At 35.3% G+C, this 16770-nt stretch overlaps 2 protein-coding genes across 3 annotated transcripts; both read left to right on the top strand.

Annotated features, from left to right (window-relative positions):
- Nucleotides 1–1951: 1951 nt before the first annotated feature.
- LOC114370257 lies at nt 1952–2561 on the top strand. Its single transcript, XM_028327587.1, has 2 exons — nt 1952–2414; nt 2464–2561. The coding sequence occupies exons 1-2, from the start codon at nt 1952–1954 to the stop codon at nt 2559–2561; spliced, it is 561 nt and encodes a 186-aa protein (XP_028183388.1).
- Nucleotides 2562–14546: 11985 nt separating this feature from the next.
- LOC114415444 (GDP-mannose transporter GONST3-like) lies at nt 14547–16336 on the top strand. 2 transcript variants are annotated; one of them, XM_028380132.1, is made up of 2 exons: nt 14547–14699; nt 14896–16336. In XM_028380132.1, exon 2 carries the CDS (start codon nt 14896–14898, stop codon nt 16048–16050), a length of 1155 nt encoding a protein of 384 aa, XP_028235933.1. In that variant the 5' UTR covers nt 14547–14699; the 3' UTR covers nt 16051–16336. The 2 variants fall into 2 exon arrangements, with proteins under 2 accessions (XP_028235933.1, XP_028235923.1); XM_028380122.1 differs by having other exon boundaries at nt 14568–14699; nt 14872–16336.
- Nucleotides 16337–16770: the final 434 nt, after the last annotated feature.

Here is a 16770-nt window from a genome sequence, read left to right as displayed (position 1 = left end):
CTTAGATAGTATAGTTCAGTTTGTAGACATTTATTCATTATTCTTTGATTGATTTTGTGAATAGTTAGTTAGAATTTACTTTTTCTTGATTTGGTTAACTGTTGTTCTGTTTAGTGCTTCTTGTATGCGAGGTAACTCTTCAGTAGGTAATTTAGTTCCATTAGATTTGGAAATAGAAGCCACTTGCAGGAGAAACAACGCAGAGAGAAGGAGAGGACAGTACAACCAAGTTTGGAGGAAGCTCAATCATCTGAGTCATCTTCAGCATTCCCAGAGTTAAGAGAATCTGAAGTAGGTGCATCTGAAGCTCATATCATGGATGAAGATCAACCACAGAGGGTAACTCTTGAAGATTATTCTAGCTCGACCGTGCCACAATTCTTTACAAGCATCGCACAGCCGGAAGTTCAGGCTCACAATATCACATATTCTCATTCCTTGATTCAACTGATTCAAGGAAATCTATTTCATGGGTTGCCAAATGAAGACCCTTACGCACACTTGGCTACTTATATTGAAATTTGCAACACAATGAAAATTGTCGGTGTGCCAGAAGATGCAGTAAGGCTCAGTTTATTCTTATTTTCATTGGCTGGAGAAGCAAAGAGGTGGCTGCCCTCATTTAAGGGAAACAGTTTGAAGACTTGGGAGGAGGTTGTAGAAAAGTTTTTGAAGAAGTATGTTCTTGAGTCCAAGACAGCTGAAGACAAGGCAACTATCTCATCATTCCATCAATTTCTAGATGAATCCATGAGTGAAGCACTTGAAAGATTTTGTAGCTTGCTGCGGAAGACACCAACTCATGGATTCTCCGAGCCGATTCAATTGAATATTTTTATAGATGGGTTGAGGCCACAGTCCAAGCAGTTATTGGATGCTTCTGCTGGTGGAAAAATTAAATTGAAGACTCCCGAAGAAGCTAAGGAGCTTATTGAAAATATGGCTGCTAGTGATCATGCTATTTTGTGTGATCGAACTCATATACCCATAAAGAGAAGCCTGTTAGAGCTTTCTTCACAAGATGCATTGTTGGCGCAAAACAAGCTATTAACTAAGCAGCTAGAATCATTGACGAAAACTCTTAGTAAGTTGCCAACCCAATTACAAGCGACTCAACCTTCATATTTAGTAGTTCTGGTTGTTGTAGCATATGTGGAGGAGCACATGAATCTAGTTGTTGTATACCCCTTGATGATGCTACAAAGGAGGTGAATTATATGGGAAATCAGCATAGACCAAGGTTTAATGCAAGTGGATTTTCAGGTTATCAGCAAGGTTCTAATTTTAATCAAAATCAAGGGCAATAGAGGTCTCATCCTGGAAACCAATTCAACAAAGACCAAGGTGGACCATCCAACAGGCCTCAAACCAAGGGCCTAGCCTTTATGAGAGAACAACCAAGTTGGAGGAGACTTTGGCTCAGTTCATGCAAGTTTCTATGTCCAATCACAAGAGCACAAAGTCTACCATAAAGAACCTAGAGATTCAAGTAGGACAACTAGCTAAGCAAATAGCTGAGAATTCTTCTGGAAGTATTGGAGCCAATACTAAGAAAAATCCCAAAGAAGAATACTAGGCTGTCATGACTAGAAGCAAGAAGGTAACCATGGTGGAAGATAAAGGGAGGACTAGTGATGAGCAAGAGTTAGTAGCTGAAGGAGAAGAAGAAAAAGAAAAAGAAGAATATCAGGTGAGGGAGAAAAAAATAAATGATGAGGAAGAAGAAGAAAAAGAAGAAAAAAATGAAAAAAAAAGAGAGAATGAGAAAGAGAAGAAGACAAAGAGTGAGTTAGCCAGAGAAAAGAAGAAGGAGGTTGTCTCATATTCAAGGAAGGAAGCACCATATCCTTTGGTGCCGTCCAAGAAAGACAAGGAATGACACTTTGCTCGTTTCCTTGACATCTTTAAGAAATTGGAGATAATTATCCCCTTAGGAGAAGCCTTGCAACAAATGCCACTTTACTCCAAGTTTTTGAAAGATTTGCTGACCAAGAAGGGCAAATATATCCGCAGTGATAATATTATGGTGGAGGGAAACTGCAGTGTTGTTATCCAAAGAATCCTTCCACCTAAATACAAGGATCCAGGGAGTGTCACAATCCCTTGCTCTATTGGTGCAGTGTCTGTTGGGAAAGCCCTCATTGATTTGGGGGCCAACATAAATTTGATGCCTCTCTCCATGTGTAGAAGGATTGGAGAGCTGGAAATTATGCCAACAAGAATGACATTACAGCTGGCAGATTGTTCTATTACAAGGCCTTATGACGTGGTTGAAGATGTTTTGGTCAAGGTGCGACAATTTACCCTCCCCGCAGATTTCGTGATCATGGATATTGAAGAGGATGCTGAAATCCTGTTGATTTTGGGTCGTCCCTTCATGTTAACCGCCAATTGTGTGGTGGATATGGGGAAAGGTAATCTGCAAATGGGAATAAAAGATCACATTTGATTTGTTTGATGCAGAGAAGCACTCACTTGATCGGAATGTTTGTGCTAAGGTGGATGAAGTTGAGAATGAGATGGTTCTGATGGCTAGAACCAAGATTGCTCCAGACCCTTGAGGTAATATGCATCAAGCTAGTGACGTTAAAGAAGCGCTTACTGGGATGCAACCCAGCTCTTTTTCTTTTATTTTCTTAATCATTGCATATAGTTAGGTTTCAACTTGTTTGTGATTTCTAGAGTAAGTCATCACCATGTTTTGTATGATAAAAGGGGTTGCTAAAGCTTCTCTGAAACCGTGGATGAGAAATAACTCAGAATTTTTTTTCAGTCATCCACTGGCTCAGCACGCCCTATGCGCTAAGCGAATCATCCTTCATGCGCTGAGCGAGTCATCACTCACGCTAAGCGCACCAACCCTTACCCATTGGCGGAAAGGGTCTCGCTAAGTGAGATAGTTGCGCTAAGCCCAAAAACCTCTATGGAATTGCATTTAATGGAATTGGGCTAAGCGAGTCAGCTCGCTAAGCGCAACGCATAGTCTCGCTGAGCACAGCTGTGCGCTAAGCACGCAAACATCTTTGCCTGGACTCCCATATTAATTGGGCCCAGCGGGTCATACCTGCTAAGCCCAAATCCCTCTCTGGAATGGCATTGCGCTGAGCGAGACCATCTCGCTAAGCGTGGCCCCACTACTGCATCATGAGGCATTTAATTTGCTAAGCTGGCCACATCCCGCATAGCGAAAGTTGTGTAGAAGCAAAGCTTCATGGTGAATCAAAGGTGTTTTGATGATAACAATGATGATAACAAAAGATGACGACAAAGGTGATGACAAAAAGCTCAAAGATCAACCAAGAACAATTCAAGAGTTCAAGATAAGAATCAAGAAGAATTCAAGACTCAAGAAGAAAGTCTAGAGACAAGAATCAAGATTCAAGGTTCAAGATCTCAAGAATCAAGATCAAGATTCAAGACTCAAGATTCAAGAATGAAGAGAAGACTCAATCAAGATAAGTATTAAAAAAGTTTTTTAAAAAACTTTGAATAGCACATGAGTTTTTGACAAAACCCTTTACCAAAGAGTTTTTACTCTCTGGTAATCGATTACCAGATTGTTGTAATCGATTACCAGTAGCAAAATTGTTTTGAAAAAGTTTTCAAATTGAATTTACAATGTTCTAATTATTTTCAAAAAGCTGTAATCGATTACAATGTTTTTGTAATCGATTACCAATGCCTTTGAACGTTGAAATTCAAATTCAAATGTGAAGAGTCACATCTTTTCACACAAAAGCTTTGTGTAATCGATTACACTAATTTGGTAATCGATACCAGTGACTGTTTCTGATAAATCAAAAGATGTAACTCTTCAAAAAGGTTTTTGACTTTTTCAAATTGGTTTTAAGTTTTTCTAAAAGTTATAACTCTTCTAAATGGTCTTCTTGACCAGACATGAAGAGTCTATAAAAGAAAGGCTTTGTTTTGCATTTCAAGGATCTTGAATACTTTTCCAATCATTTCATTACAATCCTTTACAAGCCTTGAATCTCTTTGAACTTCTTTTTCTTCTTTGTACCAAAAGCTTTCTGGTTTTCTAAACCTTGAAAACTTGTGCTATTCATCCTTTTCATTCTCTTCTCTCTTTGCCAAAAAAGAATTCGCCAAGGACTAACCGCCTGAATTCTTTTTGTGTCTCTCTTCTCCCTTTTCCAAAAGAATAAAGGACTTATCGCCTGAATTCTTTTGTGTCTCCCTTCTCCCTTGTCAAAGAATTCAAAATGACACAGTCTGAGAATTCTTTTGATTCTTCCCATTCCCTAATACAAAAGTATTCAAAGGACTAACCGCCTGAGAATTCTTTTGTATCCCTATTCAAAAAGTATCAAAGGTTTAACAGCTTGAGATCTTTGTCTTAACACATTGGAGGGTACATCCTTTGTGGTACAAGTAGAGGGTACATCTACTTGGGTTGTTGACTAAGAACAAGAGAGGGTACATCTCTTGTGGATCAGTTCTAGTGGAGGGTACATCCACTAGGTTCAAAGAGAACAAGGGAGGGTACATCCCTTGTGGATCTTTGCTTGTAAAAGGATTTTTACAAGGTTGAAAGAAATCTCAAGGACCGCAGGTCGCTTGGGGACTGGATGTAGGCACGGGTTGTTGCCGAACCAGTATAAAAACTCTTGTGTGTTTGTTTCCTTTTTCCCTACTCTTTTACTTTCCGCTGTGCATTTAATTTCCGCTTTTACTTTTTGTTAAGTTTCTCTTCTACTCCTCATTCTCTTAACAATTTAGTAAAAGCCTTAGAAGAGTAATTTTTTAATTAGTAAAGGTTTAAAAATAATTAATTCAACCCTCCTTCTTAATTATTCTGAGGCCACTCGATCCAACAAGTTGTAGACCAATCAGAGCTGTAGAACTCGCTAAGCGTGCATTTGTGCGCTAAGCCCAAATCCTTCTTGGGTTTCTAATTCTCGAATTAGGCTAAGCGAGCCTGTCCCGCTAAACGAATGAATTTAAAATCTGAAAATTCAAACGTCACTGAGTGCTTGCTTTGCGAGTCACTCGCGCTAAGCAAGACAATCAAACTTGCCAAAAATAAGATGTAACTACCTTAGGCAGTTACCTTTTGTTCAAAACTTATAACTTCCTTCCCCATCATTGGCATTTACTGCATACCTGCACTGTCCTCACCTTGCTTTCCTGCTTCTTTTGCCCTCATCTCTGCTTACCAACTTCTGCAATCCAAGTAAGTACTTCTGATTTTACTTTTTAATTTCTGTTTTTGAACCCTAGGATAGAAGCCATGTTGTGTTTGCTTTGAGAATTGTTGATTTCATGTTGTGTTGATGTTGGATCAAGTGGCCTCAGAATAATTAAGAAGGGGGGGTTGAATTAATTATTCCTAAACCTTTACTAATTAAACATTTCCTCTTCTTAGGCTTTTACTATGTTGTTAAGAAAATAAAGAATAGAAAAGAAACTTAACCAAAAGTAAAAACGGAAATTAAAGTGCACAGCTGAAATTAAAAGAGTAGGGAAGAAGAAGACAAACACACAAGAGTTTTATACTGGTTCGGCAACAACCCGTGCCTACATCCAGTCCCCAAGCAGCATGCGGTGCTTGAGATTTTTTTTCAACCTTGTAAAAATCCTTTTACAAGCAAAGATCCACAAGGGATGGACCCTCCCTTGTTCTCTTTGAACAACCTAGTGGATGTACCCTCCATTAGAACTGATCCACAAGAGATATACCCTCTCTTGTTCTCAGTCAACAACCCAAATAGATGTACCCTCTACTTGTACCACAAAGGATGTATCCTCCAATGTGTTAAGACAAAGTTCTCAGGCGGTTAGTCCTTTGAAACTTTGTGAAGGGGGAAACAAAAGAATTCTCAGGCGGTTAGTCCTTTGAAATCTTTTGTTTATGGGAAAGGGAAGAATCAAAAGAATTCTCAGACTGTGTCGTTTTGAATTCTTTGACAAGGGAGAAGGGAGACACAAAAGAATTCAAACGTTTAGTCCTTCGTTCTTTTGGAAAAGGGAGAAGAGAGACACAAAAAGAATTCAGACGGTTAGTCCTTGGAAAATTCTTTTTGGCAAAGGGAGAAGGGAATGAAAAAGATGAATAGCACAAGTTTTTGAACAAAGAAATTTTCTTGGAAGAAAAAGTTTTGAACAAAAACTTTTCAAAAGATCAAGAGAAGATGAAATAAGAAAGTTCTGAAAGAAATGAAAGAAGATGTTGAAAGATAGATTGAAAGATAGAATGATTGAAAGAGATGATGGATCTGAATGAGATTGTTCAAATGTTTCATGCCAAGGTCACATATTTATAGTTTCTTGATGACTCAAGTCAAAACTTGTAACTCTTGGCAATTCCTTTAAAACTAATCACTTAAAAAGATATGACTTTTGAAAGAATCTTCAGAAACAAGTCACTTGAAGAAATGTGACTTTTGGAAATGAATTTTTCAAAAAAAGTCACTGGTAATCGATTACCATAAAGGTGTAATCTATTACACATCAACAGATGTGACTCTTCATTTTGAATTTTGAAAATCTTAACGTTTTAAAACCACTGGTAGTTGATTACCAAAGAGTAAAACTCTTTGGTAATGATTTTGTGAAAACTTCTTGTGCTACTCAATGTTTTGAAAAACTTTTTAATACTTATCTTGATTAAGTCTTCTCTTGATTCTTCAAATCAAATTTCCTCTTGATCCTTGAAGTGTTCTTGACTCAATCTTGAACTCATTCTTGAATGTTATCATCTTTGTTATCATGAAGTGATCTTGACTTTTGTGCTTTTTGTCATCATCTTTGTTATCATCAAAACTCCTTGAATCAATCTTGATTCATCATGAAGCTTGCTTCTACAATCTCCCCCTTTTTGATGATGACAACTCTGAAATCAAGAAACACATACACACATTTTTTTCCTAGTCAATCACTCTCATACTTCTCCATATTCTCCCCCTTTGTTTTTGAATTTATGCTTCACTTGAAATTAAGTTAATTACTTATGTGAGTTCTTGATTTAATCCCTATTTATCTCCCCCTTTGGCATCAACAAAAAGTCAAAGTACGTAAGACATATAAAACATAGAAAACAATCAAACAAGATAACTTAACCATTCATCAAACTTAGAAAGACAATACTTCATTCATTACATCAAATAAACTAGAAAGTCATCCACAATATTCAAATAAAACATATATACATAAAACATAATACCAAATAGAACCATAACACATAAAGCAACTAACAAGTTTTGAACTTTTGGAAAATAAAGTACTAATAAAGTTTCAAAACATAATTCACTAAGTATCAAATAAGTAAACAAGATAATCAAGTTTAAACACATAACAGAAAGACATTAAAACAAACTATTTTGCACCCATAAAAAAATACATACTCACTATCTTAATCAACATAACCTTTAAATATAATAAAAAATCATAATAACTTTCAAACACAATCAATCATCAAACATTTCAAATTAATTAAATTTAATTAACAATCAACTAGCTATGCACAATAATTTCTATTTCAATTTTTTTTTTCAAATTTCAAATTTCAAATTTCAAATTTCAAATTTTAAATTTTAAATTTTAAATTTCAAATTTCAACTTCCAGTAACTTCTACTTCCAACTTTCAACTTCCATTTTCAACTTTCAACTCCCACTAACTTCCATTTTCAACTTCCAATTTCTATTTTCAACTTTCAACTTCCAATAACTTCCATTTTCAACTTTCAACTTCCAATAACTTCCAAATTTTAATTTTCAAACTTCCAACTACTTGGACACAATTACCAAAGACAAAAAATCAATCATGTATATTGAAATTATTTAAACTAAATATAGTTAATTAATTATAATAAATTTTAACATAATCAAATAATTTTGAACTTATCTTCAATTTATAGAACTAAGTTTGTTCTACTGTAATCGATTAATTAAACACTAAATTTTAAGTATCAAATAACAATCATAAACACATATCATGGTAATTATTTACTTAATTCAATTATTCTAACATGTCAAAACATTTTTTTAACAAAATCTAATCATCTTAGAAACAATACATAAGCAATTCAAGCATTAATCAATTCAAACAAAATTCAATTAATCATACATATTTCTGTTGGATCGAGTGGACTCAGAATAATTAAGAAGGGGGGTTGAATTAATTATTCCTAAATCTTTACTAATTAAAAAATTTACTCTTCTAAGGCTTTTACTATGTTGTTAAGAGAATAAGGAGTAGAAGAGAAACTTAACCAAAAGTAAAAGCGGAAATTAAAATGCATAGCGGAAAGTAAAAGAGTAGGGAAGAAGGAGACAAACACACAAGAGTTTTTATACTGGTTCGGCAACAACCCGTGCCTACATCCAGTCCCCAAGCGACCTGTGGTCCTTGGGATTTCTTTCAACCTTGTAAAAATCTTTTTTCAAGCAAAGATCCACAAGGGATGTACCCTCCCTTGTTCTCTTTGAACCTAGTGGATGTACCCTTCACTAGAACTGATCCACAAGAGATGTACCCTCTCTTGTTCTCAGTCAACAATCCAAGAAGATGTATCCTCTACTTGTACCACACATGATGTACCCTCCAATGTGTTAAGACAAAGATCTCAGGCGGTTAAACCTTTGATACTTTGTGAATGGGGATACAAAAGAATTCTCAGGTGGTTAGTCCTTTGAAAAATTTTGTATAAGGGAAAGGGAAGAATCAAAAGAATTCTCAGACTGTGTCGTTTTGAATTCTTTGACAAGGGAGAAGGGAGACACAAAAGAATTCAGGCGGTTAGTCTTTCGTTCTTTTGGAAAAGGGAGAAGAGAGACACAAAAAGAATTCAGGCGGTTAGTCCTTGGCGAATTCTTTTTGGCAAAGGGAGAAGAGATGAAAAGAATGAATAGAACAAGTTTTCAAGGTTTAGAAAACCAGAAAACTTTGGAAAGCTTTTGGCACAAAGAAGAAGAAGAAGTTCAAAGAGATTCAAGGCTTGTAAAGGATTTTATAAGAATGATTGGAGTTTTTCTAAAGTGCAAAACAAAACCTTGCTTTTATAGACTCTTCATGTCTGGTCAAGAGGACCATTTAGAAGAGTTATAACTTTTAGAAAAACTTAAAACCAATTTGAAAAAGTCAAAAACCATTTGAAGAGTTACATCTTTTGATTTATTCAGAAACAATCACTGGTAATCGATTACCAAATCAGTGTAATCGATTACACAAAGCTTTTATGTGAAAGGATGTGACTCTTCACATTTAAATTTGAATTTCAACGTTCAAAGGCACTGGTAATCGATTACTCAAACATTGTAATCGATTAAAACTTTTTGAAATCAATTGGAACGTTGTAAATTCATTTGAAAACTTTTTCAAATCCATTTTGCTACTGGTAATCGATTACAACAATCTGGTAATCGATTACTAGAGAGTAAAAACTCTTTGGTAAACATGTTTTGAGAAAAATCCATGTGCTACTCATTTTTTGAAAAAAACCTTTTCATACTTATCTTGATTAAGTCTTCTCTTGATTCTTGAATCTTGAGTCTTGAATTTTGAAATCAACTTTCCTCTTGAATCTTGAAGTGTTCTTCAACTTTCCTCTTGAATCTTGAAGTGTTCTTGATTCTATCTTGAACATCTTGAACTCATTCTTTGATTGACCTTTTTTGTCATCACCTTTGTCATCATCTTTGTTATCATCAAAACATCTTTGAATCAATCTTGATTCATCATGAAGCTTTGCTTCTACAATTTCAAAATTAGAACTAAATATAGTTAATTAAACATTGTAAACACAATCAAACAATTTCAACAATTATTTTCTATTAGCCAAAAAAAAACTTAACAGAAAATACTAATCATACCTTAATTCATAGAGATGGCTTAGATGTTACCTCTTTTGAGATTTTACTGATATTGTTGTCACCGTATGTAACATGTGCACTTTTCTTGGGAGAAATGGTTGTAAATTTGGATACATCTCACGTCATATGCTTAGAACATCCACTGTCGATGTACCACTTCTTCCTTTACAGATTCTTCTTTATTGTTGTCATGAGATTTTATCATGAGACACAAGTTGACTTGGTCTTCATCATGATCTTGGAATAACCTATTCCTGAAAATACTTTTGAAAAACAAAGAATTTAAAGAGGCCATGAATCTTGAAGTTGTTAAACTTTCTACAAGATACCTGTTCTGATACCACTTGTTGGATCAAGTGGCCTCGGAAGAATTAAGAAGGGGGGATTGAATTAATTATTCCCAAACCTTTACTAATTAAAAATTTACTCTTCTTAGGCCTTTACTATGTTGTTAAGAAAATAAAGAATAGAAAATAAACTTAACCAAAAGTAAAAGCGGAAATTAAAGTGCACAATGGAAATTAAAATAGTAGGGAAGAAGAAGAAGACAAACACACAAGAGTTTTATACTGGTTCGGCAACAACCTGTGCCTACATCCAGTCCCCAAGCAACCTGCGGTCCTTGAGATTTCTTTTCAACCTTGTAAAAATCCTTTTACAAGCAAAGATCCACAAGGGATGTACCCTCCCTTGTTCTCTTTGAACAACCTAGTGGATGTACCCTCCATTAGAACTGATCCACAAGAGATGTACCCTCTCTTGTTCTCAGTCAACAACCCAAGTAGATGTACCCTCTACTTGTACCACAAAGGATGTATCCTCCAATGTGTTAAGACAAAGTTCTCAGGCGGTTAGTCCTTTGAAACTTTGTGAAGGGGGAAACAAAAGAATTCTCAGGCGGTTAGTCCTTTGAAATCTTTTGTTTATGGGAAAGGGAAGAATCAAAAGAATTCTTAGACTGTGTCGTTTTGAATTCTTTGACAAGGGAGAAGGGAGACACAAAAGAATTCAGACGTTTAGTCCTTCGTTCTTTTGGAAAAGGGAGAAGAGAGACACAAAAAGAATTCAGACGGTTAGTCCTTGGCAAATTCTTTTTGGCAAAGGGAGAAGGGAATGAAAAAGATGAATAGCACAAGTTTTTGAACAAAGAACTTTTCTTGGAAGAAAAAGTTTTGAACAAAAACTTTTCAAAAGATCAAGAGAAGATGAAATTAGAAAGTTCTGAAAGAAATGAAAGAAGATGTTGAAAGATAGATTGAAAGATAGAATGATTGAAAGAGATGATGGATCTGAATGAGATTGCTCAAATGTTTCATGCCAAGGTCACATATTTATAGTTTCTTGATGACTCAAGTCAAAACTTGTAACTCTTGGCAATTCCTTTAAAACTAATAACTTAAAAAGATATGACTTTTGAAAGAATCTTCAGAAACAAGTCACTTGAAGAAATGTGACTTTTGGAAATGAATTTTTCAAAAACAGTCACTGGTAATCGATTACCATAAAGGTGTAATCGATTACACATCAACAGATGTGACTCTTCATTTTGAATTTTGAAAATCTTAACGTTTTAAAACCACATGGTAATCGATTACCAGAGAGTAAAACTCTTTGGTAATGATTTTGTGAAAACTTTTTGTGCTACTTAATGTTTTGAAAAACTTTTTAATACTTATCTTGATTAAGTCTTCTCTTGATTCTTGAAATCAAATTTCCTCTTGATCCTTAAGTGTTCTTGACTCAATCTTGAACTTATTCTTGAATGTCATCATCTTTGTTATCATGAAGTGATCTTGACTTTTGAGCTTTTTGTCATCATGTTTGTTATCATCAAAACTCCTTGAATCAATCTTGATTCATCATGAAACTTGCTTCTACAGTTGATGTTCATTGTTTAGTTGTTTGATAGCATTTTGTTAGGGCATTAGTTTCATAGGTAATGTAGGTTCATTTGTGGTGTTTTGGTTGAAGTTTTGAGGCCTGAAAGTGGCTGGATAAGAGGGGCTGTGAAGCCCCATTATTTTCTGGAAATTTTTATGTACTCGCTAAGCGAGTTCATCAAATTTGGATGAATTTCTGGGTTTTCTGATGAACTCGCTAAGCCACTACACTTAGGCTTAGCGAGTGTTTAAATTTCTAGTTTTATTTCTGAGTTCGTATAAGCCGGCATGCCACGCTAAGCGAGTTAGTTTATCTAGATCAGAGTCTATGAGGCTTTTGGTATTCTGTTGGCGGCTAAGCGAGTCAGTCTCACTAAGCCACCATGCCCTTGAGGTATGAATAAACCTGGGCTAAGCGAGTCAGTCTCGCTAAGCCCAAGGCAATTTAGTGTTCTGAAATTTTGTTCATGCGCTAAGCGAGTCATGCTCGCTAAGTGCAATTTCTTCTCTGTTTTTGAATAAGGCTTAGCGAGCTAGCCTCGCTAAGCCAATTATGTTCCAGTAGTCAAGTTGGGCTAAGCGCTAACTAGTGCTAAGCTTGTGTATTGAGCCGTGCTAAGTGAGTCTGTCTCGCTCACTTAGCCATTGTGCTATGTCAGCTAAGCGAGTGTGTTTTGCTTAGCCAGAGTCTTTACTTTTATGTTGCCACGCTAAGCGCACCCTATGCGTTTAGCGTATCTTGTTATTTTCAGAAGGCACGCTAAGTGAGTCTGTCTGACTAAGCACCCAGTCCATTTTTCTGTTTTCAGTTTTGAATAAAACCTGTCTAATTTCAATTTCTGTGATTCTTTTGATGCAGATGGCCTCTAGGAAGAGGAAAGCAATTGCCTTCTAACCTCGAGAACCATACAATACTACCAGATTTATTTCCAAGGTCGCTTGGAAGCGTTATGAGCAGAACGTTCACTCTCGGAACATTCTTCCGGAGAGGAACATTAATTTGTTTGTTACGGAGTACGACGAGTTCCACAGGGAGCTCGAGAGGAGGCAGTGGCACAAGGCCTTGACCAGGCATTTTCTTGCATCTTGCATGACCCTACTCTTTGCACTATTGTCTTCATGTTTCTTTGGTTGTGTTTGTTTCAGATGTAGTTGGAAGCATTTTCTTGCACTCTGCATTCCAAAGCGTTTTCTCATTCTCTTGCACTCTCACTTTCAGTTTCACATACATTTATTGTTTCCAAAATATTTCGCACAAGGTTTTTTAGGTCAACTTGTTTCCGAAATCTCACTCTTCGATTTAGGTTCCTAACTCTTTGTTCACATTTATCTTTGTTGATGAATCTGAAAAAGAAAAGGACGAGACAAATCAGATCTTATGGTTCTAAATTCGTGTGACAAATATGATATCAAGTTGAACGATGTGATTTTAGCTAAGGATAAGCACAAACTTATGTAAGATTTTTCTCTTCTCTATTAGTATGTATCTGCGTAACTTTGGAATGTTGAGATTGCAGAGTTTCTGTGAGGATGATGAGTTCCTCAGTTCTGCATTTCCATCTTCTTAAGTCTTCTCCCTATATCCTTTGTTGATATATGCATGTTCGTGTTCGTTGAATATGTTTTTTGAGTTTTCTGGTTCTTTTAGTTTTCTTCCTTTATCATTGAAGTGTGTGTATGAGATGACAGAAGACTAGTAAGAGTTACTTGTTGCTGGATTTCATGGCTAATACCTAGTTATTGTTGTGTTTTGTTATGGAAGTATCTATAATTTGTTTCCTTTATCATATGACTATTTGGACTACATAGTCTTGTGGTCGTGGAATTTCAGTGTGAAAGTTCATTTGATTCCATATGGAGAAAGTTCATAAAAAATATATGAATGTTTCAATTTTTTAAATTCGTTCTTTAAATGAAAAATTATTGATAAAACTTTATCATCCATATATTTCTTAATGCGGCTTAAATATTTATTCAAAAAATTATGAAGAGTCCAATTGTGTATCGAATAAAAAGTAGTGGAATTCCATGCAGAATACTACCTCAATATTTTAAACCATACATACTACTTTCTCTTCCAAGATTTTTTTAGAAATTTATTTGTTCTTTTTTATAAAATGTTTCTTAATTTTTAAATACATTAATTATTTTATTCTTATATATTTTTATTTAATTATTTTCTTTCTAAACATTAATAAAAAAATAATTAAATAAATAAAAAGATAAGAAAATGATAATTTTAAAATAATAGTACAATTAATTAATAAATTTAATATGATTAACTAAATTAATTATTTTTCTTAAAAAATATAAATTAATTAAAAAAGTCTTATAATTAGAAACGAAGGAAGCAACAATTACCGATGGTGTGACCTTGTTTGGTTGCCTAAAATAGAAAATGAAAACAGTTAAAAGCTCTTAAAACAGTTACATCAGTTTTTCGAGGATAAAGACTCTATTTAAAATCAAATTTATCTTATTTTTAATTTTTTTAACATATAAAAGAAAATAGGATCAAATTAACTTATTTTTAAAAAATAAAGGAACTAATTGAAACGTCCAAAAATAATAATCTAATTGATTCCTTTTTAAAAACTGAAGAATCTAATTAATTTTTTTAAAAAAAATTAAGAAAATCAAATTGAATTTTAAAAATAAATTAGACAAACAAAACAAATATTAAGTCTTAATTATACTATATTTTAAATAAAAAGTACACGTTTTAATACAATTTTATAGTTAACATTAATTTTGAAGATGATGTACATCTACGATATGTCCTGAATCGATAAATATGTAAATTACTTTTTACTAACTTAAACAAGGTTTTACTGTGAATAATTTAATTAGCACTGGGATGGCACGGCAAGTGAACAAAACCAAAGGATGAATCAAGTGAAGAAAAGATTCAGAGGAAAACAGAACTAAAGAAGGGGTTCTGTGGTCTGCGACACGACAACGACGAACCTCTCTTTCATTCGATTCTGGTAAGTACCTTTCTCTCTCTCACTTTGCTCATTGCTTCACAACAATACATTACATCGTGCCTTTTGATTTCACTCACTGTTCACATTCCTGCCTCAAAATACTATGCGTCACACGGCATTTAAAACAGATCTGCATTTTTTACTTATAAAATTTCTGTGTTGATGTCAATAGCGCGTCATTTTGGGGTTTGTTCAGATGTCTAAAGAAACTGACGTGGAAAACCCTAGTAATAACCTCACTGTTCAAAAGGGTGTGGATGTGAAAGAGGATGTGAGTGTGAATGTGAATGTGAGTGATGGTGAGGGAAATTGGTACACTTCATTGGTGCATCAAATTTCAGTGTATGGTGTGGCTGCTGGGTACTGTTTATCTGCATCTTTGCTTTCCATAATCAACAAATGGGCTGTCATGAAATTCCCATACCCTGGTGCCCTAACCGCCTTGCAGTACTTCACCAGTGCCGCCGGGGTCCTCCTTTTCGGCAGGCTTAAGCTCCTTGAGCATGACCCCCTTGACCTTATGACCATGTGGCAGTTCTTGCCCGCGGCGATAATATTTTACCTGTCGCTTTTCACCAATAGTGAGTTGCTCCTCCATGCCAATGTTGACACATTTATCGTGTTCCGCTCAGTTGTTCCCTTGTTTGTTGCGGTTGGGGAGACACTGTTCTTGCACCAGCCGTGGCCATCGGGGAAGACTTGGGCCTCCCTGGGCACCATCTTTGCCGGCAGCGTGCTTTATGTGGTCACGGATTATCAGTTTACTTTCATGGCATACACCTGGGCTTTGGCATACTTGGTTAGCATGACTATAGATTTTGTTTACATAAAGCATGTGGTTATGACGATTGGTTTGAACACATGGGGTCTTGTGTTGTACAATAATCTCGAGGCTCTTATGCTTTTTCCGTTGGAGCTGCTGATTATGGGTGAGCTGAAGAAGATTAAGCATGAGATCCAAGATGAGTCTGATTGGCACTCATTCCAAGTCATTTTGCCCGTGGGATTGTCATGTCTGTTTGGTCTGTCAATTTCTTTCTTCGGATTTTCTTGCCGCAGGGCAATTTCTGCAACAGGATTTACTGTCCTTGGTATAGTGAACAAACTGTTGACTGTTGTGATCAATTTGGTAATATGGGACAAGCATTCAACATGGGTGGGTACAGTGGGTCTTCTGATTTGTATGCTAGGTGGGATCATGTATCAGCAATCAACTAGCAAGCCAAAGGCTGCAAAACAGGTGAGTGCACAGGAAAATGAGGAGGAAGAACAGAAATTACTTGAGATGCAAGTCAATTCTGAGACCAACATCAATAATAATGAAGTTAATAAACCAAGGGAGGAAAGCTGAAACTATTTTCTATAGGACACTTCCATATTTCCTTTCAAGTGTATGTTTTTTTATTGTATCATTTTTTATAACTGTCAATTCACAATTCTTAACAATTCTATCTCCTTGAATGGCAAGCTCATTGGCATTCTGGTATGTAGGGTTTTATTTAATTTAGTGGCTGTAATATAAAATCTATTATTTAAGTACTTGATAGATAAAATATCATTCAATTTGGTTCTTTAACTTTTCAGCTTTTAAACTGAACCAATTTTATGTTTCAAATCTTAGTTTGTTCTTTTCTTTCTCTTGATGCTTCAAATTCTGACTGTGATGGAATTGAAATGTTGTTGTCTCTCCAATCATGTGTTTTTCAGAGTCTCTTTTTCTTATCGTGGACCTGATGATTGCACATAATTGTAGTTATGTAGCATGCACATAATTTTAAATTTATTTGATAGGGATCTGAAGACTGGCTTGATGACCTTGAACACATTGTTATTATGTCGAACTTAGTTCATATATTCAATCAATTTTAGATCTGTTGATAAGGTACTTGTATCAATGCAACTATCAAATTTTAACACAACCAAAACAATTCCTAGATTGTCCTTGGAGCTATGAGATCTAATGATGCATCTTTGTAAGTAGAAGACTGAAAAAAGCTTTCGCTTCTCAACTTGGTTTCTCTTGCCCCTAAAGTTCTCAAGCCCGGTGTCACCTTTAACATTCATCCCCAGT

Source organism: Glycine soja, chromosome 1 (assembly GCF_004193775.1).
Source record: "Glycine soja cultivar W05 chromosome 1, ASM419377v2, whole genome shotgun sequence".
In the NCBI taxonomy this organism is placed as follows: domain Eukaryota; kingdom Viridiplantae; phylum Streptophyta; class Magnoliopsida; order Fabales; family Fabaceae; genus Glycine; species Glycine soja.
The sequence above is the reverse complement of the archived record's forward strand: the minus strand, read 5'-3'. Positions and strand labels throughout refer to the sequence as shown.